The 27,191-nt window shown below is 38.1% G+C and overlaps 1 protein-coding gene across 7 annotated transcripts in view; it reads right to left on the bottom strand.

Moving 5' to 3' along the window:
- Positions 1-27,191, bottom strand: part of TRDMT1 (tRNA aspartic acid methyltransferase 1) — a 41,658-nt gene that overhangs the window by 3,435 nt on the left and 11,032 nt on the right. For 2 of the 7 annotated variants that reach the window (XM_063150511.1, XM_063150537.1), the window contains 9 exons: positions 17,509-17,618; positions 15,794-15,870; positions 14,237-14,308; positions 10,795-10,860; positions 9,252-9,321; positions 7,876-7,959; positions 7,019-7,386; positions 2,624-2,681; positions 1,475-1,604 (listed from right to left, as the gene is read on the bottom strand). In XM_063150511.1, coding sequence (XP_063006581.1) covers positions 1,475-1,604; positions 2,624-2,681; positions 7,019-7,386; positions 7,876-7,959; positions 9,252-9,321; positions 10,795-10,860; positions 14,237-14,308; positions 15,794-15,870; positions 17,509-17,618 — 1,035 coding nt within the window. Of the gene's footprint in view, positions 1-1,474; positions 1,605-2,623; positions 2,800-3,482; positions 5,391-7,018; positions 7,387-7,875; positions 7,960-9,251; positions 9,322-10,794; positions 10,861-14,236; positions 14,309-15,793; positions 15,871-17,508; positions 17,619-18,112; positions 20,238-25,215; positions 25,439-25,613; positions 25,696-27,191 lie in introns of those variants that run through there. The other 5 variants (XM_063150519.1, XM_063150540.1, XM_063150543.1 and 2 more) reach the window with 5 other exon arrangements.

Genomic DNA, 27,191 nt, shown 5'->3' with positions numbered 1-27,191 from the left:
CAGGTGAGCTCTGAACAGATAGCAAGGCATCACTCCAAGCACTATGAAATTATACAAGTCAGGTTTTGTGAACTGCTCACCCAAAAGTAATGGAGTATTCCAAATATAAATCTCTCCATTGTCTCAGTTCTCCCTTTGTAAAATACAAGCAACATTAACCCTATTGCACCTCTCAGTAATGTCACAGAGACTGATTTAACAGTGAAAAACTCCAGCTGCATTTTAAAAAAGAGAAAATGGGCAATTTTATGCTCAAAGAGACCTTGAGCAGCATGATAAGCCTATACAAGCCCAATCCAGCTCTGTTAAGTTCAAGTATCTTGACATCAGCCTACATAAATATGAAACAGAGCTGTGCTAAAAGGCAAATAGAACAGATCCATTAAAGAAGAGAGGCTACGAAGAAACATGGCATGTTGGTATGTAACAACACAGCACACACTTGCAAATACTCATAAACATGTAAGCTTAGTGCTGCCAACTCTAGTTTCACTGAGCAACCTTGATCATGTTCTCCAAATGTAGCAATTTTGAATATAACAAGTAATAAATGAAAAGAAACCTAAACTTGTGAAAGAAATAAATACATAGAAACAAGTCACATTTCTCAGAGTCACTGAGGGAGTCAAAGCAAAATATAACAAATTACTCAAGGTCAGTTCTGTCTTATTCTTTGAGCAACCTAGTCTAGTGGAAGGGGGCTGGAAATAGATGACCTTTAAGGTCTCTTCAAACACAAACCCTTTCATAATTTCATGGATGCTTTTGTTGCTGAGTGTCAATAAATTGATCTGATGTGATGTCAGCAGGAAAGTTTCTTAGCAGATATTAAAAGCTGCACTTTAATGCTTGCCCTTTTTTACAAGGAGAATTCTCATGAATTTACTTCAGGGTTAATTCTTGTTGATGTGTATCCAGTGTACTGATACTACGGAATCAAAACCAGCCACTTAGAAAATGATGTACCTCACCAAGGGCTGCCCTTTCTAGAAGACAGAGATGGCTTCATGGATTGGTTACTCCTCAAAAAGAACTATGTGTACCATCTGAAATCCCCTGTCAGCAGCTGTAAATGTGTGGAAGGGAGAAAGCAAGCAGCTCAAACACTGAGAACCACAAACAGACTTCCTAAGTTAGCCGGAAATGTTGATTTACCACAGTTGTGAGTAACACTGGCTGCTGAATAAATAGTTTCAACTTTAAACAAAGGTATTCCTTCATTGCACTTCACTAACAGAGCATTTTAGCTTATGAGGATAAACCTCATCACAGAAGCTGGCTCTTACAATACATGAAAAAAACTAGTGGAAATTTAGAGAAATTCGAAGTTAACCAAACAACAAGAATCAATCAATCATAAGAACTGAGTGGTCTGAAAAAAATGCAAAATAAAAAGAATAGATTAGTCCCAGTAAAACAAATACATTAGCATTTCTGAAGAATAATGTAGAAGTGTGTATTTTGTACCACATACCAAATTCCAAAGGGAATCCATGAAGATTTGCAATTTCTCTTGGGGTAAAGTACCTCAGTTTTAACGTTGACAATTTCATAAGCTTCTCTTCTTCTGGTAACTCCTCAATGTGTTTAAACACTGATTCAAGCTATGAAGAATATAAAACCAAGAAATGTGACTGATGCAGGCCAAATATATAAAATTTAAAGTCACATCTTAATAGAATATTTCCTTAATTATTACAGGGACAAAGACAAAGCATGTTTTGCTTGAAAGTGTCATTTGCATTCTGGTTTTGCAGCCAACATCTCAACACATGGACTTGCAGGAGAGAAATCAATGTTGCCATGAGGATGTTCATAATTTCTTCCTCCAGTTCCAAGCTATACCAATACTTAACGGGGCAATCAAAGAGCAAACATTTGTTAATGACAAAGGACAGTGACTCAGTATAACTCAATAACAGACCATTCATACAAATCAAGCTGGGTGGATGCAGCTGTTTTAATACTCTCACTTTGAGATTATCCTGAATTCCAGAGCTGCATTCCTCTTATGCTTAGAAATGCCCTATAATATTAGTGAACAGCACAGAAGTGCAGGAGGAAAGGCTTGTGTACAACACAGGCTTTGTGAAAAGTATCTTTGAATGCTGATTAACCAGTACATTTATTACCTTCTCCAAGGCCCAAATACTACTAGTCATGAACCTATTCTACTATTCTAACAATAGTAGAACTTTTCAAAATACTCTTCTCAGATAAATAATTTTTAAATTCAAAAATGTTAAACATCTGACAATATTTACTGAATTATATGCATGCAAAAACCAGTCCTTGATTCATAACACTGTACTGTATGTTCTCCATAGAAGTAGTAATTTTTAAGGTTTTCACATACCTCTGTGAAAATTCTGTATGACATGACAGGTAAAAATAATAGCAACTCATATTCTCCTCATAGAGAGACAGTGATATAATTTTGGTCTAAAAAAACTCCTGTCTAGGAACACAAACTGGAAACTAAGTTGCCATAAAATGTACATTTAAACGACTTTTTTCTTATAATATTCAGGATAACAAGGGAGAAGACAGAAAAAACCCAAGCTTTGAAACAAGTCTCAAGTTTTAATACAAGTCATTCTAATATGTCAGACTACACACTTACCTGTACATCTACTGCTGTCTGCAGAACAGAGCCGGTCCCTTCTACATAGTGTCCATACCTTAACAACAACAATAACAATCTTAAATCAATATTTTCACTGTATTTCATGGCATTGACAATTGCAAAGTTGCAGGGAGGTTACTCAGGTTTCTTTCCCTTCATGAACAAACAGGCTCCTGGATAGATAAAGCAGAAAACCTTGTTATAAACTCTGCTAACCCCTGGAGTGCAGAACCCTCTCAATGTGCTCTCTGGGGATGAGTCTGCCCTCAGTGCTCAAGGGTTTATCAACACTAGTGTCTTATATGTGGGAACTACACAAAGCCAAGGAATTCAAGCATAGGACCACCAAAAAAAAAGATCTATGTTGCCTAAGCCTATTTTACATTAGGGCAAAATGTCTTACAGGTCAAATATCCCAGAGGTTCAAATTAGCTCTCCTTATTAAAAGGAGGACCACTAGTGTGAGCCTCCAGCTTTCATGTGAAAGCATTAGAAACAAGGTGGTTCAGTCAGGTTTAACTTCTGATTGCTTGTGGATTTTCCACTGTAGGAAGGGTGATGGCCAGGCATCTCTGCAGAGCAGAGCAGAGCAGAGCGAGAGAGAGCGAAAGAAAGAGAGAGAGAGAAAGGGAGGGAGGGAGAGAGAGAGAAAGAGAGAGAAAGAGAGAGAAAGAGAGAGAGAGAAAGAGAGAGAAAGAGAGAGAAAGAGAGAGAGAGAAAGAGAGAGAAAGAGAGAGAAAGAGAGAGAAAGAGAGAGAGAAAGAGAGAGAAAGAGAGAGAAAGAGAGAGAAAGAGAGAGAAAGAGAGAGAAAGAGAGAGAAAGAGAGAGAAAGAGAGAGAAAGAGAGAGAAAGAGAGAGAAAGAGAGAGAAAGAGAGAGAAAGAGAGAGAAAGAGAGAGAAAGAGAGAGAAAGAGAGAGAAAGAGAGAGAAAGAGAGAGAAAGAGAGAGAAAGAGAGAGAGAAAGAGAGAGAAAGAGAGAGAGAAACATTTAAATCCAAGTAAACAGTAAGTAAAGTTGTATTCTGAAACCACTGATAGCTATTCTGCATGCTTTGTGGTTGATTGCTTAACAACATGTTTACTCTGCTGTCTCTTCAAGGCTATCATTTAAATATAATTATGGGCTTTCAGAAACATGCTTTGTTGGTCTAACTATGGCAGTTTGAACATTCTGAACAGAAAGAGAGTGATTCAAGACAAATCAAGTTCTTTGCCCTGCAGAAGAACTTCAGAAGATCCCCTGCATTAGAGGGATGTGGTCTGCATCAATTATTAACAGACACTCTTCTCTAGTTTTATCTGTACTACTGTAAAGACAATTGGTAACGACAATAAAGGTCTTTTGTTCCACTTGGGACCCATTCCTAAAGCATGACACAAGTTATGTTTCAAGCCTCTCTAATTCCACAGTGAATAAAAGAACACTCTCCCTTCAGCATAGACACAATGACCCAGAATGGCTCAATCTTGAGTATTTCATCCTGGGCTGAAAATGCTACAATTAGTTCTGCCAATAACAGCCAGAGCAGCACTCGTTTTAAAACAAAGTGGTTACAAATCTTCCTCAGGATCAGAGCACCTAAACACTGTTACACATTAAATACATGTGGGATCTGTTTTGTAAACACATCATCTTTAATTGGTTTAATCTTTAATTCTGCAAATTCCCTAACACAAGGTTTAACGATGTAACACACGCAGCACTGAGGAATCCTCATCCTCTCCCTCTTCTATAGCATCTGGTAATATTTCAGTTTAATATAACTGAGCCAAAGTCAATAAATGGGGTAAAATTCAGAGTGGTATTGAAGTGTTCTATTGGGAAAAATAAATATTCCTGTCTAAATAACTGGCACTAGAGTACAGAATTCCTCCTCCCCAAAAAAATCCAGTTGGTATCTGTGTGCATAGAAGGCTGTGTGTGTGTGTGAGTGTGCTTGTTGGCTTTTTAATACAAATGTGGGCATATGGCTAATGTAATATTAGCTGGATTGTTATTTATTATTATTGAAAGTGCTGACTACAGAAAAGTTAACATTCCTACCTTAGACCTGGAACATAATTAAATTTTGTCACAGTAAAAAAATGATGTATTGATTTTCTGACAAGATTCATTACAAGTTTCATTACAAGTTACAATGAAAGAAGTTGGCTTAAGAAATTACAGTCTTCAATTTTCATCTGATTCAAGATTCCCTGCCTCTTTTATTTCTGTAAGCTTTAAAAAAATCTTTTCATTTCACACATGTATTTTTTCTGGGTATATTGTGTCGTATATTATGACTGACAAAACGTAATTTCCACAAAGCATGAAAACTCTTCTGTGATTGATATTTGCACTATTTTGAGAGGCATCACTTCTCTTGTCAATAGCATAGCACAAATTACAAGTATATCCAGAATGACTACATCTAGAGAAGTCAGATATGATTTTCATTTCCTCTGTCCTTTAAAATACTCAACTTCAGCCACCACAAACACACTCCAAAGAGAAACCATGGTGTTGGTAGTCACAAACCTCAGCAATCATTCACTAAGTGCCCAGGAAGTCAGTGTCAGAAGGGCACACAGAATTACCTGCTTGATCTCTCAAGCATTACAGGCCATTACATTTTGCTGTGTACTCCACCAAAGCTTTTCAAAAGACATACTGGTATAGCAAAACTCCCTGATGAACTATCTGCATTTGAGGTCCCCAAAATAGAAAGAACTAGAGAAGGCATACCCAGATTATTTCCATCACATGAACCTTGTTAGAAATACCTGAAAACCAAAGAGAAAAGAGGGAAATTTTTCTCCCACTCTCAAAGGTGATGGTCAGTGCAACTTACAAGAAAGACACCAGACAGGCACAGCAGCAGAGCGATTCTCTGTACTACCCAGAGTGCTGTTCCACCCCATTCAGGAGTCTTTTTCCTACATCTCATGCTTCAGAGAAATATAAAAACAGAACTTCTGGAACAGATACAGCAGGGACTTATTTCTGGCCTCAGAAAGGGACTTTAATGAGATATAATTATGAACCTTCTCTTAATGCAGAGCTAAATGAGATGATTACATTGAGAAATATGTTGGCGACCTTCCTTCCCAAAGGCTCTTGAAAAACAAAACAAAGATGGTAAATCAGACAGAACTACCACCACAACTACCTCCATATCAGCAGAGGGCTAAGACTCACCTTCCCCTGGTGTCAGATTTCTCACCACTACGTACAGAGACTTGATTTTAACTACTCAGGAGCCTCCTTCAGTGTGATTTTGATAAACATGACCACAAACTACCATGACGTATTCTAGAGAAACCACAAGTGGCCAATTGCTTTTGATGACACTTAAGGCACACAGAAAACACATCAGATACCATTCTGGCTAAGGGTTTTTTGACTACTCTAGTTAAGAAAGATAGTTCACGAGATGCTGACCCCCCCTCAACTCAAAAGAGTGAGGGCAGAAAAGGCACATACATATGTGAGCTGAGGGAAGACCTTTCCCATTGTACAAATTTCAAACTTTTTAAATTCTTTTTCTTCTTCTTTACTGTCTAAACCTTTAAAATAAAAAAAAAAAATTGCAGGAATTCTGTCAATCTGACAGTCTAATTTCTTCAAATTAAAAAAAAAATTACAATTAGCTTTAACTCATCATCCAAGACATTTTACTGAAACACTTAGCAACTTCAAAAAAACAATCCAATTAGAAAAATTTATCAGTATTAAAAATTCCCACAAATTTGCAGGCTCCAACTGCAATGTTTCAATACAAATGCATTCAGTGGAAAAGCTCCTGATCAGCTGTCCACAGAGTTTCAGAACACTCACCAACTTCTAGAAGTCAAACTTGAAATTGCAAAGTACAAATCAGAAAAATACTAGACAGAAAAGCACCGATGTTCCACTCTATAAAATATGATTTGTAACACAGCAACCTAACTGGTTTCATGACAATCTCCAGCTATTCTGATCTACACAGCTGAAAAATCCAAGAAATCAATAAAATGTACAGTGGAGACAGATTTAATGAGGAATGGATCTGTCATGCATGACACTTTGTGACTTCATTGAGCAATATAAAGAAATTCATTAATGAATCAGCACTATACCAATCTACTGGAACCACATTTCCGCAGGGGTAATGAAGCTTCTGTGAAGGTCAACAACAAATGGCAACTGTCTTTTGTGAATGCCTTTTTGGAGTGGGCACATGATGTTCTGCCAGACAGATTCTCACGCAGTCATTTCACTGGACCAGCAAGCACACTATATAAGGAGATTTTTTTCAAAGGCCTAGGATTTTTGGATGAAACACCTCTCTGTGATTTTACAGGACACAAGCAAGAAAACACATTTAAAATTTCAGGACATGATGTAGCAAGACATTTTCTTGGCACCTTACCCTTTTGTAAAGCACGTGGATCTCCGGCAGGTGGGTTTAACAATGTCTAACAGGAGAGCATAGCGTAGTAAGGACTTTGGTGGTAAGAAATATTGACTCATTTCTTCGTTTTCCTCTTCCAAGAAGTCTTTTAGCATTTGAATAGAGGGATCATTATCCTGATTATGTTTCCTTTCCATCTCTTCTACTGTTTCAAGCTTAAACAGAAAGGCCCCTTTTGGTAAACTCTTCTTGCTGCTGCAATCTGGACCAATGTTTGGATCCAGATTCTTCTCCTCAGAGGACAAAGAACTGGCTTCATCCACTTTGTCAGCAACTTTTTCCTTGAGTAAATCTTCTGGATCCTGATCTGGGAATCTTGTCAATATCTAAGAGGAAATTATGACAAAAATAAAATTAAAGAACTCTATTAAATAAACAACTTGACAGAGAGTAAGAATAAACAACCATACAGAGATGCTCACAATAACATTTAAATGTTATTTCCATGAAGATTTCAAAAGCAGTAGCATCAAGATTATTTGACCTATTGGCAATGATGTCAGAACAGCCTCAAAAAATTGCCTTTGCAAAAAGTCCTTTCCAAGTGTGTAAAAAATGTAGCAGTATGACATGTTTTCTAGCCCACTATCAGGCTAGAAAACACATCTCCCAACTGTTTAAAGCCATCTAAGCCACAGACATGCACATCTGTCCTTACAAAGGTCAATATCCAGGCTGAAAAAAGAAGATAGAATTTAACTTTGCTGTTGGAATCACTCATTCTTCTCCATTTATCAACATACACCACTAAACTGAAAACTTATCCCTCAGTCTTCATGAAATGAAGCAAATTCAAGTAATGTGGATAGACTCACTTGACCAGGAGCTTGGAAGGAAAATGGTTCTTGGTGAAGCTTTGCAATTAGAAAATACCGCAGCCTAGAATTGGGAACGCCAAGCTGAAATCAAAATTCAGAAGTCTTTAGTCCATGTGATAGTAGAGAAAAAGTTGTCTATAGCATCATACAAGTTATCTGCCATTACATGCAGTAACAGAACTATGACACACTAATAAATTTTATGACTTCAGAGATATCAGTATTCACGGAATCACAGATTCATAAAATGGTTTGTGCTGGAAGGGACCTCGAAGGTCATCTAGCTCCAAGCCCCCTGCTGTGGGCAAGGACACCTTCCACTAGACCAGGTTGTTCAGAGCTCCATCCAACCTGGCCTTGAACACTTCCAGGGATGGGGCATCCACAGCTTCTCTGCACAACCCTCAGTGCCTCACCATCCTCATCACAAAGAACTTCCTCCTGATTCTGATCTGATACTACTCCTTAAGTTTGAATCCATTCCTCCTTGTCCTGTCACTGCAGATTCTTGTAAACAGTCCCTCTCTGTCTTCCTTGTAGTCTCCCATCAGGTACTAGAAGGCTGCAATTAGGTCATCCTGAGCCTCCTTTTTTCCAGGGTATTCTCTAGGTTCATAATTCCTATACACTTGTAACTTCCATACCTAGGTACTTCCAAAGATCCAAGGGAGCAATTAATCTCTGCATCTCATAGTTTTGACCTTCTCTGTAAATGAATATGAATGTAAACAAAATTTTATGTGATGCAAGAAGAAAAATTTACATGCCTCATGATTTCTTGGGACAGGTACTGTCCGTTTTCTATTCAAAGCAAAAAAGTCTTTCTTCACCTTCTTAAACAAGGAATTATAAGACACCTAACAACTAAATAAATCCACCACAATTGGTTTTCAAGCTACATTCTAGCAGCTTTTCTCAAATATTTATGGTACTTCACCGATTCCAGTTAGTGTTGCACAATCTGAAATCTCTCTCAAACTTTTTTTCAGTTGCCAGGGTAACATGGAAACAAAGCTCCTCCTCCCACAAGAAACAGTCACATTTTCTGTGCTGGGAAATCCAGAGGCACAGCACTTCTGAAGCAATGGGGCTCCTGCAGGGAAAACCACCTTCCTGGTTACAGTGGAAATTCATGCCTTCTTAAAAATATCAAATGGCAACAAAGCAATATGGGACTAGGATCTGAACACAAACAGCAATACAATTATGCCAGTATGAGAAATCAGAAGTCACATCAGTTGGTTTTCTCATTGAAGTGTATCTTCAGCTTCAGGCATGACTCTCTTTTCTAATACAGAAAAGAATTTTCAAATGTTCTTGGACTCAGTGCACTTTGAACTATTAAACAATATTAGAGCAATTTTAGTACTCACACATGTTGGAGACAAGAGAAATTCCTGATATTTAAATCCACATGTTGTTAGTGTTTGCAAAAGTTCATTTCTGAAAGGAATCAAAAAGGAATTACTCCTTTCACATAGTCATCAGCCCCTTTTTTAATCCTAAATAAACACAGATTAAATTCAACATCATATTTACGAAAGCATTCATTGAAATAATTGGACAGCAAATTATTGATTTGTCATCCATTACTGAATTTGAGAGGCAACATATAAAGTTCAGTGTTAGAGACTATTATGCATTCAAAGGCACCTCACTCTTACTACAGTGCAAATGCCTCTTCAAAAACATCCCATCTCTAGGAAAGTAATTGTGGTGTGTCAACAGGGAAACTAATCAGAGGGCAAGATACTCTCTTTATTGGGAATCATAAAACAGGAGATTAAAACCACAAATAGCTCACTAGTTCCTTCTCCTCACATACACAGCACCGACTAAGCCTAACAAAAAGACTAAATTAAGGGATGAGAAAAATCAGTGGCTTTGATTATAAAAGTGAGGTGGGACTGTGCTTTAAAAAATGAAAATAGATTGTAAGGGAAATAATCTTAAAAGACTTTTCTTCTGTATTCCTTGCAGACTGCACTAGGCTGGAACTATACAATAGGCAGGAGTTGTGACCTGTACCCAGCATTGCATGTGAGACTGCATCCCAGGTGGCATAACAGAAAACAAGTGTCCTAACTGATGTGTTTACTGAAGTACAGCTTGTCCCAAGCCCTGATCAGCAAGGCACAGCCCAGGGAATCCCAGGGGCTACAAGAGAAGAACACGAACACTGAACCAGCTGAGCATGTCTCCCAGCCGCCTGCCATATTGATTAAGAGCACAACATGCAGGGTGGCAGCTGGTGCCTTAAGGAGCACACAGAAAGATCCCACTCTATCCCAGTGAGAGCTGAGAAGGAAGATGGCAACTCTCTCTCTCTCTTGCTTTGGTCACAAGAGAGGAGCTCTTGCTGTCATTAGGTAAATGCAGTGACACCTCTCCTCTTCCACATTTCAGACCACAACCAAATACAACCTTCTCACTGCATCTCTGAACCATTTGATGGCAGCCCTGAACCAGGGATAATCTACTCTCAACAAAGGCGTTCAAGAAAGCCCCTGGACTATTCTGTGACCATAACACAAGATACCATGGGATCCTGTCATGAATGAACCCCTGAAACCTCTGAACGTAACACATATTATTATTTTCTTTGAAATAATTCTGATCTTTTCTAATTCTGATCTTTTCTAAAGCAAACATGATCATCAAACAAAATCAAATGAAATACTCATCAAATAAAATTAAAAATAAAATACTGTTGTACTTTATTCACTTAGAGACATAACCAGTTATCTAGTAAGTTCTTCTCACAACCTAAGATTTTAATTCCTGTCCCATCTCAAGTTATTTTGCTAACTCCAATTCTAGGAAAAGAAAACCCCTTCTAAAGAATAAATCCCTTCTCCTTCTAAAGAATATATCCTTTTTGCAAACTAAAACCTGCATATATTAACTACAGTTTACCTTGCAGAAGAGGATTCAAATCCTTTAACATTTTCTAAAAGTAGGTATTTTGGAAGCTTCTGAAGCCTACAAGGAAAAAAAAAAGCAAATCAGTGTAACAAGACATAAAGCACATTATATTCATCCACAGATCTGGTTAGCTAGCAGAAAGATCAAAGTATTTCCACATCATGCTAGCTGTTAAAGTTTAGCATCCTTAAAAAACCAACTGAATTAAAAATGTGGACTGCTGGTAAAAACCACAAACCCCACCTATGTTTGGATGAACAGCTGTACCCTCTTGTACTCCATGCATGTACTTTTGAAATTATTTATCATTCTTCATTTCCTAAAGCACAGTAATTTTATTAAACAGATTCAGTGTATAAGAGGAAATATAACTGTTGGGGGAAAACCAATTGCTACTTAGCCATAAAACTGTTGTTTTCAATTGCTTGTACCTGAAATCAATGTCAAAATGTCACATAAACCTTAATGATAACACATCAGAACCAGTATTCATTTAACTGATTTAAGAAACACGATATATTTACAGTTCAAACTGCAGATATTGTCATTTTTCTAAACTCGACTTTTTTATTTTGATGGGGTGAAGGAGGTGTCTCAGCTTTAGCAGGATCAGTGCAAAGGTCTGGAAATAGGCACATTCCAAAACCAGCATATTAAATCTCTGGAGAAATGAGCATGCCCAAACTGTGCCAGGGACTCTTCCAGCAATTTAGAAGCATAGATGATTCAGATTCAAGTCTCTGGGAACATTCTGTAGCACTGATTAATTCTCTAATAAGGCTAATGTAGACACACAATGTCTGTCACACACTGGGATCTCAGAACATACAGAAGTAGAATATTAATGTCCCCAGACAGCAGCTTCATGCTTATTGAAGTTAGTGACTTTGGAACAAATCACAGCAGAATTTGTTTCAGCACATTTTTAGTTACCACCAATTAAAAATATCATATGAATTAAAAGAACCAATGCATCTCACAAGAAACTATGCCAAACTTAAAAATACTAAAGATAATAGTGAAAAACTAATACTAAGCTGAGAAAAGCAGCATCAGCCAAATTCCTTGCAGAGGAATGGAGAATATATCTGCTGATATGTATGTCTACCCACACTCTTCATCACTGACTACTATGAAACTTCTTTTACATCAATGAATCCAGAGCACAGCCTGAAATGCAAGCACTCATAGGGGATGGACAGATCACAAGGTAAGCAATCACTGTACAAAAAGGAAGTGTGAAGTATTTGATAGGTATTAACATTAAAAATGTTTCTGTAAAAGCAGCACTTTGGTGTTTCAGCACTGGATTTTGCCAGGTTATGGCTTGGACACAATAAACAGTATCTGGACCATTTGGGTTGGACTTTGCTGGCTGAGTGCTCCAAGGATTCCCCACATCTTTCCAGATCTTGAAATTGTCCTTTCCATTATCTCTAATATTTGTCATCCCAGGCTACCTCTGAGTCTCATTTCAGCAATATTTCATTATAAAACACTGAACAAAGATAAGTACATCCAAGGTATGAGAAATTATTTTACACTTTTCATAAACTGCATGCATACCATAGCAATTTAGAATGTAAAGGGATAATTTCTACATTAAGAATTTCCTTTTTTGAGGCTGAAGTACTCCATACTCAGTGTCTCACAAATGTATCATATTCAAAAAACATGTAAGTGCTATCTTAGTAAAACACAAATCCACTGGAATTGAGAAACTCTACAGAAGCCATCATGTTGAACCTCCTAGTGACTACTTAAGAGTGGGTGCTGTTTCAAGAACCCTCCCCAGGGAGATAAGGGACATTAGCAGTGTCTCCTGGGGTGTTGAGATAAAAGTGAGACAGCCAAGCCCAGGTCCTTTGCATAGTCATGATAAAAATATAGGCCCTGGAGTGTCTAAAGCTTTGGTTTTGAGAAGGAAAAGCTACTGCTGTTTATCCAGCTACGTCCACACCATCTGGGAAGCAGTGCTTCCATATTAAAGCACTATAATGTCCAAAAGCAGCCAGCCTCTTAAATATATTTCAGTTTAATGGAAAGGAATCCCCAGGTCACAATGCCCTTAAGGATATGGAAGATACTATTATTCTGACAAATTATTAACTTACTCAGTATCTGCCTGGTTTCATTTTCATTTTAACAGATCAGTTTGAAACCTGTGTTACATTTCTTGTTCCACAAAAGACATCCTTTGCAACTTCTAAACAACCCACATTCTCTCCCTAATTTTGTGTCTCTGACAGAAGCAGGGGAGTAGTAATACCCATTCTTTTTTACCTAGGAATTGTCTAACTTGCTGGGCTACAGAATCTGTGTTTTGTTCTGTGTTGTCTGCCACAGATTTCTTATGTAGTATGGCCCTGCCAAGCCACTCAGCCCTTCTGTGTCATTGCTCTCTCTCTGCTCATGACAAGGGCAAAGACACAGTTCCATTCAATGTTGTTGGCTGCATAAAGTTTCCAGAACAAGGATGAACACTCTTTTCTCCCAGTGCTAACAGCAGTTTGAAAGAAAGGCTTTTTGGTACTGGCTTCCTTCTGTGTTGAAAGCATTCATAAAAAAAAAAAAAGGAAAAAAAAGAAAAAAAGAGACACTAAACATTCATCTGTCCTTCTCCAACCCTGACAGCAAGATGAACTAATGGAGGAATATATAGGTAACAGCTGTCCTAGTCTCCAGGTGAAGCAAGACTGCCAATAAAACAAATAATTATGGCTGTTTCATTAGGAACTGAGGTCTGACCAGGCAAAAAATGACAGATGAATTCAAGGACACTGTCCAGACAATGCAGTGCTATTCAAATTCTTTAGTATTACTACTCCAAACAAGAGATTGTACTACAAACCAAAAATACACAATCTGCCCTAAGATACCTGGAAGCAGCACCAAAAAGAACAGAGACTTTAAGAAAGAAATGGTTGCAAGATGCATTGCATTGTACAGTCAATAGCACACTTAAACCAATTTTCAAATGGTACCTCTTCAAAAGATGACTATATGTTGAATCTAAGCTTTTGTAACCCAATATTTTAAAAACCTTTCATGTTTCCATGAGACCAATAGACAAACTACTATATTACCTACTTCTGTTTCTATGAGAAATCAATGCAAATTTGATGTTGAACTGAAAAGAACTCTTTCTTTTCATTTATTGTGTAGGCACATTTTAAACAGACATGCAAGGAAAAGGAAACCAGACAATGAAAGCATATACAGCAACAATGAAGTGATTACAGCATTAGTAAAATACAAGTATATGTAAGATACATATGATCATGTGAGAAGAAACACAGAATACAACACAGCACCAACAGTATCCCTGTAAAACATTACAGATATCTTGTCTCACTGAAATATAGAAGACCTAGTTACAACAAAGCCTATTTACAAAAGAGGCTTTACCATGGAGGTAGAAGTTCATTTATACCTTGGGAGAATGTCAAGGATATAGAGAAAGCTCTTGGTCCGTGGGTCAGACACGTCACCTTGCAGGCCAATTCTAAGAAAGAATAAAGAAACGCCGGTGTATTACTCACTGACATTTGAGTTACATTTTTCTACAAAATGCAGACACTTGGCTTTGAGTTTTGAAAGGGAATTCTGCAAAGGCATCACATACAGACAGGAGGATCTGCTCACAGAGGCAGTGTCCTGAGAGATGCTCTAAGGAATGAAAGTCTGCCCCTGGAATCCATCAGCTCACAGCAAAGTTAAAATTGAAGCATTCAGTAATGAAATCCACTCCTCAGTCTGCAAAGGCTTTAGCATTCTGGTCTTGTCCAGCAAAGCCTTTGAACATACTTGGCTCTGAATGAACAAAAAACCCCCACTGGGTTTCTGGGAATACCCTGCTACTTTGCACTGAATATATTAAATTATTTCTATGAATTAAAGCCTCATTGTTCACCATTTAGCAGGATGGAGCCCCACATGAATAACTTTGGAAGCAATTTTGTAACACTAAACTGGAAAGATTATGTAGGTTACAAAAATGATAATGATTCCAGGCCTGGGTTTCGATAGGTTATACTTGTATTAGCTCATAAAAAAAGAATCAAAGCTTTGTAGAAGAGCTTTAACATGTATCTAAATTAATCAATCAGTCATACACAGATTTTTCTTTTCATTATATTATAAAGAAAAAAAATCTAAAATGTTTCCTATATAAATCATAGGTTTGCACTTATTCATTTGTACGGATCAGCACCACTTTACAGGGATTTCTTTTCAGTCTTAGAACATTCAGTAAGATACACTTTCTTATACAATCATTATTATCACCATCAACAGATATTTTTCGTGAAGCTACTATTTTGCATGAGTGCAGTTACTAGAATCTTATCCCACTGGTCACTGCTGTCAAATGATATGAATTACAAATTAATCTGACAAATAACATCTCAGTAAATTCAGTCCTTAATCAGCAAGATATTTCTCTTTATCATCCACAAAATCATTTCAAAGCCATTATCCTTCTGGTCTTGGCTAAAATAGAATTATTCTTCAGAATAAATTGTTTGTGTGCATTTGCAATTTTCAAAGTACAAATAAAATCAGATTATACTCTTAAATCTCAGGCAGAACTGAGAAATTCCAATCCTCCTTCTGGGCTTGGCCCAGGAAAATATTAGATTGAAATCTAAAAGGAAAGGCAGGACTCCCAAACACTAAATTTCACTAGTAGAGGAATAATACAGTTCACAAAATTGGTGCTGTAAGAAGATTACTTAACTTAAACTGAATTAATATATACATATGCAAGAAATGTGATCAACAATTAAGACGCAAATTGTTGCATTTCTTTCACCTCACTAAACACCATGGTGAACAGAGCTACAAAACATTTGCTTAAGAAGAGAAAGATCACAGATCACACACACAGTGTCACTATGTCTTGATAACATTTCTCCTTTGACCATATACAGTATAAAAGTGCAATATACCGCAATTAACTGCATTTTTTAACCAAGTGTGCTGTACCTACCTTGTAAAAGGCTGACAGGGAGGACTCATCAAAATCATATCAAAAGATAATCTGTCAAATTCTTTCAGTGTTATTCCCTGAAAACAGAAAAAAATAGAAGAATGTTGAGTGCTGTGAATTGTATGAAATTCCCAAGTTATCTTTTAAATCAAACGAGCCCTCTTACTTCCAGTATGTTTCATTTAGCAAAAACCTACCTAATCTCTCATTTGACCTAGTAATTTCAAAATCCTTCCTACCTTGGCAAACCACAAAACATAAATATCCATTCACTGCTCTTCATATGAAACAAAACACTAATAAGGTTAGTCTATACATAATCTTGAGGTTTTTAGCTGCTCATTCTTTGAGGTGTGCAGTGGTTCTTTCAGCAGATACTCACCTGTTATTTCTCCTGAAAATAAAGTATCATTACTCAGATATTAAGTCTCTGTACATCAAAACCAGTGTTCACATACTCAAAATATGTGTAAAAACATCTGAGAAGAAAAGTAGCTCAAGTGTAAATATGATAATTTTTATGCAACCAAACTATGGGGTTTACCTCTTAGGGGCTCACTGGCAATGCACCTTATAAAGTTTATTTCATTGTTTTTCCCCTATACAAATTAATCAAAGATATTGTATGGCTGAAATTCTCTACAAAGACAATCCTGCTTAGAAAGGAAAGAATTAGGTCTGTGGTAGGAATTAATTACACAGAAATTAGAAATTCCTCTAAACTAAGTTTTCACCAACACTAGAAGATCAACACAAAGGGCCAGGAGGAAAGAAGGACAATGATCAAGTAACTATGACTTGGACAAAGAAATCACTCCTTACATATTCTGAGGGATACCTATGCAGCAAATGTAATGTAGCTACCCTCAGAAAACAAGACAAAAGCTGCTGGTTTTTTCCATTATATTTGAAGAAGGTGTCACTGACTCTAACAATCTGCTCTTGTCTACTACAAAATGATACAGGCAAAGATTAATTTTCTTTTTCCATTATAAAACTATCACTTAGCCAGTTTTTATTGAGTGCTGAATAAGCATTTAACCTTTAGCCACCTATTTAACTCTTACTTAAGCTGGTGTCTTAAAACAGACACAGTATCTATTACTGTCATGTTGTAAAACCATAAAAGAAGATTAAGAAGTATACAGTAATTTCTAACTCAATCCAAGCAAAACTCCATGCCTAGCTTGCCTCTCATCTATTAAAACAGACAACTTTAATCCAATTTTACTTAATTATTTTCCAAATAATTTGGCAAGTGACAGAATTCCTAAAACATTTTATCTGTTGAGCCCATTAAAAAAGATTCAAGAGTGTTCAGTTCAATAGATTTTGTTGTATTTCTCTGAGCCCAACTATAACTTCAAAACAAAGGCATGCCCCCAAGTAATTTAATTACATTTTTTCAAACTACATGAAAATATTTTTTTAATCTAAAAATATGTTTTTTGACATTCTTTTACTGATGGTAAGCATTCCCCTTGTCATTTATATAACCTTTCTTCATGCAGAAGGCAAGACTTTCTAGAAAAGCCTGCAGTATGAAATCCCTCTTACTTTAACAAGCAAACAGCACAAGTCATCGAAGTTATTGTAAAACTGCTTTATTCATAATAACATAAATATTTCTGTTTCTCTTGTTACTAATAAAGACAATGAAAGCAACTCACATCCTACAAATGCCAGACTACAGTAAAAAGCACATTATTACTCACCTCAATAGTCTTTGCCCATAACGGGGTGCTGGGAAAGTTGTGCTTATAAACATCATTGGCAAGAGTGTTCACATCAACAGCAGCTACAACTTCTGCATATGTGCAGCTTTCTAAAATTAAAAAAAAAATAATTTGAAAACTCTAGCATCTCTTTACTACTCTTAGAAAAATGTATTTGCTCAGCTGTGTTACAGCATCGCTAAAATACAAAAGGAAAATTACACCATCAAATTCTGCTGTGTTGTCTTTGAAACTTTGTACAAAAAATATACTGTTTTTCTAATCATATGGGCAATACTTCCCTTCTTTATACATCCAAAAATGGAAGCTAAAGTAGACAAAAAAATTCCAAACAGGGTGCACCTCTGCAACATTTCCACCTCTGTGCAGGTCTCTGTGGCAGCAAGTTCCTGGCTACAGGAATCCTAAGTCAATCCTGCCAAGCCCCACTGCCACTGCCTTATCCTCTGACAACTTACAAGAAATAAGTGTGTTGTTTTAGAGGTGTACTACTTTTCATTATGAAAAAACAGCACCAATATATTTGATATATGTCTACTCTTCCAATAAAAATTTAAGCTGTCTGAAAAACATTTGTGCTTACATTTCAGTAAAGCCTTAGGCCTCAAACTCATCAGCTGCCTCCTTTGAGTTAAAGGTCCCAAAATACCAAACTTGGCAGCTTCTCCTCTCTTGGACAGAGGTGTTATTGAAGAGAGGACAGTGTAACAAACTCAGAGCTAAAACCCTGAAATAAAAATATACTAAAAAGGAATGTAAATAAACAACTGTTAATTTATAAAGAGAGCAATAGGTTCTACAGAAGCTAAAGAGATAAAAAGAGCAATGTTTACTCCATTGCTCATCATGGCACACTATTTGTTATTACAAAACACAATACCTTCACTGAGGGTTTTTATCCAAGAAGACGGGCTGTGGTCACTGTCACAGCTGCAGGCAGAGAAGTGACCCAACCTCCTGATACCCAAGATCAGTATCAACCACCAGGATATTTACATTATGGTCAGCATTACAAAGCCTCAGCTGAAACACAGGCAACTTTTAAAAAGCTTTTGTAAACCAAAAGAAACAAGGCAAATAGCCACATGCCTTTGAATAATCTCACAATATGCTCAAGTAACACATTAACAAATGACCTTATGAGACACTGCATGAATTACTGCTAGTCAGCTAATTATTTACAGTTTGAGAGGATGAAAGCCCAACTGGGATGATCCCAGTGGATTTCATTTTGAATAATGCAGTTACCATCCATCTACTATCTTTCAAGTTTTCAAGGCTGTCTTAGCCAAAACTAAGATGAAAGAGAAATCTGGGTATTGAAAAGATTGTAGCAGACATTTTAACAAGGACCAGGCCGGTCCTTCCAGGTTTACTTGATGCAATCAAGGGCAAAAAGATAAGGTTTTTCACAAGATAAATACTTACAGACCATTAAGGGTCAGCATAGAAATCACTGTTTGCCATTACTGTCTTGACCTTTTGACCAGAAGTTGTAACTGAGATCTCAATACAGGTGTATCCACAGGGACAATAGCATGACTACACCTGAGATTACAGAACAGGTAAGTTAACACTGACACCTAGCGTGAAAAGAAAGCTGGATAAATATCTCAACTTAAAAACGTGCTCAAGAACCAACACTTCCATCTTCCTAAAACAAAGCTGCAGCATCTAAGGAACAGGAGCAAACTTCCAATACTGTTAAAGAGATCACTTTTCTCACTCACTCCTTCAGTTCTTAAAACACATTGCCCTAACAAGCTAACTCTTACTGTGTTTTTCAGGTACTGCAGAAGAAAAATAAAATTAACAAAATCAAGACCCTCAAATTACTATCTAAATTAATACATAGTTTTAAAAGGGAAATAGGGAAGGCAAGCTGGGTGCTTTCTCTCACAACTCATGATTCAGACACTTGTTCTTTTTACTCCCATCCATTCAGTATCTCTCTGCATACCTACAAGAAAAACTAGCAACTGAGGACTTCACAGGCCCAAGAGCCTGGAGATTTGGAAGAGAGCTCACAGCTAATAGTAACCTATTGAATCCCCTTGCAATACAATGTTCTGTCTAAAGCAGAGATGTAAACCAGCGTGGAAAAAGGACAGGAACTTTTCCTGAAGTACTCCACCTGAGATCCCCTCTTCCTATTTCAAAGACCTGGTAACTTTTTCAAAGCTTCTTCTCCATTTCATTTCAAAGTTGCAGCTCACTTGGGAATTCCTGTTAGAGAACAGACTCCCTCTAAAAGCTGATTAAGCATATTTGTGTGGAAATGCCCTGGAAACGCATGAAGGAGCTCGAGCAGACAAGCAGCTCTCACACATCCAACCTAACAAAGAAAAGCTTGTCTAAATTTCAAACAATGTGAAAATGCAACATTTTTAAAGAACTTCTCCTGAAAGTTAAATAACTTTATGTCAAACTGTGATATTCTGCTTTTCTATAGCAATTACATTTACTACTCGAAAATTACTAAAAGGAATGCATCATAAAAAAGCCTGAAACAGAATCTAAGAAAAACAGAATCAAGACTGTGTTTAACTATCCCCACTGACAAAAGGCACAAAACTAACTCAGGAATTGCTGACTTGGTGGGATGCTAAATCAACTCCCCAAAATACATAGCAAAGCTTCAATACAGAAACAGACACAGCTCTGGAGATTTTTTTATCCCCCTCAAATAAGTACATCCAATCTTCAAAACACAGATATCTAAGAGAATTATGACAATGCAGGAAACAGCATGATTTCATTCAGACTAAAGAAAAATAATACACATTTCCTAAGTGAAACTAACTGGCTGCTGGAATACATGATTTGCAGGATTCCTCAGCATCAGTTTTTGAACTGACACTTTTCATTTCTGAGCAAGATGACATGGTTCAAATGGAAGCTACAGATATGGTGAGGAAGTTACTGAGGGAGGTGTTATGACTTATTTTTAGGCAGACTAGATTGTAATATTTTCTCTTGGCTGAAAGCAGGTGAAATTTGCATCATCCTATTAGTAATGTACTGATTTCACACTTAAAGCTGCAAACCTCTTGGACCCAGACAGTAGAAACTCTTTGACTGTTACTTAAACTGCCTAAAGAGGCAGCAATCAAACTTTGGGTCCCTGTTCTCTCCTTTATTGAACATACAATGCTTACAACCCCTTTCAGGTATGGAGTTGTCATTTTTGAGGAAAATTTTAAGGATTCCAGTTTTAAGGATTGGAAGGAGATGCATTCGAAACAAAGAAAGACAGGATGTGTGCATTAGCTTCTGATTTGAAACAGTAAACTCAAAGAGTGTCACCTTCAAATGCCAGAAATAAAATTTCTGACATTACAATATCTGTCATTTTCCTCTTTAGAATTGATTCCTTTGTCATGTGTTTCTGCAGACCTAAAAATTAACATAGATCTGTTTATATTCATTACTGTACTTTTACAATAGAGTTATCAATGTCAACAGAACACATGAAATACACTGTGTTACAGCAAGGGCAGTTTGGTGGATTTCAGTATATTGGAAAATAGGAGCCAGAAGAATTATCTTTTCTGACAGGTATATGGAAACAGATGGAAAAGGGAAGATTAGTCACAACTTTTGTCAGTCCTTTTTCCTTTTAAAACAGAGAGCAAAGACTTAATTTCTGAGTGTCAGCTCTTGGCTGAAATGATTAGGCTGAACTGTCCATGGCTACAGTGAACACAACCATCAGCAAACTTGATACTGGGTTCCTGCAGGATACCTAGCAACTCCTTTCACTGCTCTATTTGTAAAGGATTTAATCATGTTAAGCCTGACATTATGGCACAACTGGTACCATCTCATGCTACAAAGAGCTATATTTTGAAGAAGCATTAAATTGAGTTTAGGTGTAAAAACTCACTCAAACCAGCAGTATTTTTGTTTTGCATTGTGCTGAATGTCAAAGCCAGCTTTGTCTCCTTTGCCTTTCCTGGTGGGATAGCTTTGCCCAGTGTAAATACACACACCAGTTTACTGTACTGTGCAATGCACAGAGCCAATCAAATAAAGTGAACGGACAATGCATGACAGAGAACAAGAGACAAAAGTTGTTACTCTGCAAATTGAAATATAACATTTGCAGAGGAAAAATATCACCAACTTCATCACTGCAAATTTATGGTATTTTTTAGAATATGTCCTTTAGTGTTTCGTGCAAGAGGACTTTTTTCAGGGACCTGGCAGATTAAAAACACTTTTGGCAGAGACATGGAACCCAGTTTTCATGGGAAAACTGCCTAAATTAATAGGCCAGTTTAGGTTTGTTTTGGTTGGGAAGGAGGAAGAGCAGGCTGTTTGTTTCATGGAAAGTTGCTAAGGAAATGAATATGTAGCCATAGACTTTCTAAAAATAAAACACTATTTTTCACTGCAAAAACTCTGCACTTTATAAAGAACAAATTCACTCACTCACACACACAAAAATTATCATAGATTTAGACATATTTGACTTAAACATCAAACTTTATAAATCCCAAAAGGCTTGGGTTACAGAGTGGGAAGAAGAAAGAAATACCCTTTCATCCCTTAGCTGTCTCAATCTTTCAAGAGTGTGAATATGAAGAGACTCCCTGATTTCTGACTTTAACTAAGCTCAACTTTACCATATTTTGATGGTATCTTTATCAAAAGATATATATCAAAAGGTCTTTGGTGTTAAAATATTATTATAAAGCATTCAAAATCTAAAACCAGAAATTCTACATGTGCTGATATATCTACAGCTAAAGTACCAACACAGAGCTAGACAATCCCCAGGATTCTTCTTTTTCAGCTTTAGACTGAAACCTAAATTCAGAAACAGCCTCCTCTGCATTGTCAAAAAGAATGTGATTCAGCTATGAAACTAGGTACTCCAAATTTCTATGTACTCTTTACAGAGAAACACAAGAGACTATACACTTCCATCAATATGTGAAAATGAAATTAGTTTTTCCTGTAGGCAAAGACAATCTCAAAACCAATTGCATTCTATTTGGTACCAAATGCATTCTGCATTAATGACAGCTGCCAAAACAACAACCATCTTCATCCTGCAAGCTATCCTATAACAAAGTTTTTCAAAGATCACAGCCAAGAAGGGAATCAAGATACAAAAGTCAGCATCAGATTTCCTGAGAAATACCTATTTGCCAATTGAAACACGGGCAATTTCACAGAAAAGCTGGACCAGCTGAGTTAACCATAATTGACCCATTACATGGCCAGGAACTAGCCTGCAAGAATTGCAGAATCACTTTTGTAGAAAAAGGCTTTCCCAGGATGCTGCCACTGAAATACCACATGCTCCCTCTGTTTTCTACATCTTCCTACTATTTTTCTTGGCTTATAGATTCACTAGAAACCATACTAAGATAACATGTTATTATACATAATCCTCATCTGTTGTGCATCTGGCATATGGAAGCACTGGAACAATGGAGGCCTTTCTTTCAAACTTCACATTTATATGGAAAAAAACCCCACAACCCTTCTAATATTTCTATACACAATTTAAAAGAAGATGCTGAACAATCTGCCACTGGCTAAATGGAGGATAGGATCAGACAGCATGGTTTCATGTACACATATAGGCCAAAAACTTATAAGAAACACATTATTAAAGTACTTACAGGGGAACATTCACTTCTTTTCTGTTTTATTTGCATGTAAAAGCAAACACTTCAATGCCCCTTGACTTTGTTCCTTCATAAACTGTGTAAGAAAACTGAATCCAGATGTCCAAAGGACATTAAAAACCAGTAGAAATTATCAAATGCCCAAGTATATCTCTGCTCCCAAATGAAATCTCTGCTCCCAAATGAAATCCAATTCATCAAAAACAGTTTTATATAATAACCTGTTATTAAATACTTAGTGCAAATTTTGTAGGACATCTTTTAATCAAATTTCCTGACTGTTACTTTTAGCAAGACTCTAAACAAGATTTTCATCTAGAAGTGAATGGTTTGGACCTTTCCTGAGGCAACACAATGCTTATGGGCTGAACTCCCAAATGCTTCCCAGAAACATTAGCACCCAGACTGAAAAATACTATACCAACTGCAATGCAAATAGCTTCGTGTCTATCCACTTTGCAAATTTCAATTGGTACCTGACCACTTTGAACTAGTTAGGGTCATTTACACAAATAATAAACTAAATGTCCTTACTTACAGTCCCTTTATCTGCTTTGGCTGATACCACTACAGAAAAATCTCAGTCTCACCGTTCATACCTACTGAAATTTCTTCAGTCAAATGCCAACCCATAGGAACAGAAATTACACCAAAGACTGACACTGAATCAGTTGTGTTCAGCAAGCTCAGAAACAGTAAACATGGAAGTAAATTCATCTTTTCAGGAAATAATACAAGGGGTTTGGTTAAGTCCTTCAGTCTCCAAACTACACCATTAGGTGACATGATTTCAAGGCTTCTTATTTGTAGTAACTATCCACTGGGGCATCACTAATTCTGTGTATCTTTTGGATAAAAGTTTACAGTCTTCTGATAATCTAATGAGGCATTCCCAACATTCCCACCCTTTAAGTATTTACTGAGTTGCAAGTGATGTTTTCACAGTGGAAACTCACAGGACATCACATCTAGCATGATAATTTACTAAACATTGCAGCACACTACTGAACTGCCCCAAGACATCCATTATTATGGCAAGAACACAGCTAGGTAATTCAGTAAAGAGTGAAGGAAGCGTGGTGTAGGCCAACTTTCAGGAACCAGTCCACTTTCTTTGGAAATATGGAAATTGTCTACAATACAACATGGGTAGCTTGCCATCACTTCAGGAATCTGGTTACCAGAAAAGCAGCATATTACCATTAGTGTGTATACTACACACAAGGCATAAAACTCTATTTTTACTCTACAAAAACTCAAAAATGTGCAGTTCCAGACAAAGCTATACTTGCCTCTTAATATTCTAAGAATGTCTCTAGAAATAAGGAAAATACATCCTCAAAACAAGTGGTTAGGAACCATGTAGGAACCGATTTTGTTGTGTATTTGTAAATAATAAATACATTAAAATATATGTTATACATTTATATTCATAAATAAAGCACTTAGACACATTCTAGCAAAAACAGGATAGTAGGAAAAATGCCACTCTGACAACTCTGAGTGTGTTTCAGGTAAATAAATGATGCTAAACAGATTTCACACTGTAAGCATAGTCTTAATATTTCATAGCTCCCTGGAGAAGTAGCAAGATAAGGCAAGTTTCCACCTGATGTTTTTATGACTGCTCTCTGCTAGTGCTCCTGAAGACTGAAAGATGTGAAGGATTGTAGTTACAGTTAAAATTATTATGGTGATTATCATAAGTTATACTAATGTGTGTTGAAACATGGATTCAAAGTAATAAGGTCCAGAGTACTTTACAACAGAAATCAATAGCCCAAACTCAATTTTTAATTTGGGGAAGCCAATTCACAGAGAGTCAACAGGACCTGCTGAAGGTCACCCAGGCTGTGCCTCAACCATTCAGCAAATTGAGCTCCAGGGTTCCTTGTGCCTGACCAAAAACTCACCTGGGAACACGGGCTGGTGTGAACCCTCTGTACCAGCTCAAATTCCACATTTAATTTTCATGTTTATGAAACGTTACACCAGCCTCAGATGGTCAGGCTTGCTTATATCGGAACATGGCTCAGCTGCTCACCTAACTATGGGCTAGGAAGCCAAGTCCACGTGGATGCCAGTGGGAAACCCTGGCTCGTGGTTATCATCCTGGGCATCCCAGCGATCCCCATCCCCTCTGCAGCAGGGGCGCCTCTGTATTACACACAGCACATAACAACAAACACAAAATCATGGCCTCTCCAGAAGCTGCTGCCTGGGCCCAACAAGGAACAGAGATCCCTAATTTCTGTCCCAACGTGCTCCTGGTGCCACACGCCGGGCTGGCGAAGGGGCTGTGGGAGAAAAGGGGCCACCTTCGCCCGCCCCATCGAGAAGAGGGGCACCCTGCATTGCCCGCCCTGGAGAAGCCGGAGCCCCCGAGGGCGGGGTGTCCCGGGCGGGGCGGGCAGCACGGAGCCCCGCGGGACGCGCCGGTACCTCTGAGGGCCTGGTGCATGCCCCCGATGCCGCTGTACAGCTCCAGCACCCGCAGCGCCGCCATGCTCGGCCCGCCGGCCCGCCCGGCGCCTCCCCGAGCGCCGCCTGCCCGTTCCGCCGCTCTTTCGTTCCCCCCGGCCTGCGCCGCCCCGGAGCGGCGGCGGCGGCGGCGGCTTGGCCTTGGTGGTTGCTCGGGGAACCACGGGCGGGATCGGCCCCGCAGGACGAGGCCGCCCTCTGCTCAGCCGGCCCTGCCGCCCGCTGAGGTGTCCGTGGGGCGGCTCCGCCACCTGCGCCCTCCTGGCAGTGAGGGGGCGGGAGAGGGACCCGCTGCCCGCCATGACCCCCTTGGGGGTCGGTCAGGCCAAGCCAGTGCGGGCGGCTCAGGGACAGAGTGGCAGTGCGGGGTGGCAGCGGGGCTGCTCCTGAGGGGGAACATGTGTGCGGGGCTGCCCCTCATGAGGGCGGACATGTGTGCGGGGCTGCCCCTCATGAGGGCGGACATGTGTGCGGGGCTGCTCCTCATGAGGGGGAACATGTGTGCGGGGCTGCCCCTCATGAGGGCGGACATGTGTGCGGGGCTGCTCCTCATGAGGGGGGACATGTGTGCGGGCCCGTTTTCGAGAAGCCCTTTCAAAGGCCACACAGGAAAGAGGGACATAACTGATGAAACTGCTTTTATTCGCCCCAACGCTTCTTGCTAAACTGAGAAGGAAATGACTACTCAATGACACTGTTGCCCCATAAAGTATCCGTTTTTTTAAAGAAATAGTTTATATATATATATATTTATATTTATATATTTATATGTATGTGTGTGTGGTGTGTGCACTCGCATATGTATATATATACTTATATATATATATACATGTGTATATAAGTATATATATATAATACAAGCGTATATATATATTACTTATATGTATAAGTATTATATATACATACTTTGGTTTATATATATACACACTTGTGTGTGGTGTGTGCACACGCATATGTGTGTATATATACATATATATATAAACCAGAGTAAATACGTCACAGACTGTTACATGGGTTACCCACCACAGTCAAGCAGACATTCACCTACGCCTCAGTTTGCAGATTCAGATTGTAAAGTGAAGATGAAACATTAAAAAAAAATTTAAAAATCACCCAAACCAAACCCGAACATGTTTCTCAACTAGTTTCTTGATTTAATTATATTGTTGTAAGAAACCTGTCAAAAACAAGGTGGGTTTAAGGAGTAGTTCTTTTTTCCTTACTAGCTGCCTCATACAGCATGTCATAGCTCCCACCTCTTGACTGAAAGTGGGGGAAGAATTTTTAGCTGAAACTGGAGGGCAAAAAGAGGTAAATGTGCTGCCTTTCAATGCATTCCTTCAAAATACAGGATGCATGACCTGGGGAAAACAGTGGAATTAGAAACAAAATTTCAAATTAAAAATATCAGGCCTTGCCAGTTTTTTTCAAAGCAGTGCTGTCATTCACCTGTCATTCATTTGCGGATCTTCATTATCAGAGTCTGGGGCTGCTGCTTTATTTGTCAGGCATGGAAGGTGACTAAAACAAGAAGTCCAA

This window comes from Melospiza melodia, chromosome 1, assembly GCF_035770615.1.
Source record: "Melospiza melodia melodia isolate bMelMel2 chromosome 1, bMelMel2.pri, whole genome shotgun sequence".
In the NCBI taxonomy this organism is placed as follows: Eukaryota; Metazoa; Chordata; class Aves; order Passeriformes; family Passerellidae; genus Melospiza; species Melospiza melodia.
Note: the sequence above shows the minus strand (reverse complement) of the source record. Positions and strands in the feature narration are given on the sequence as shown.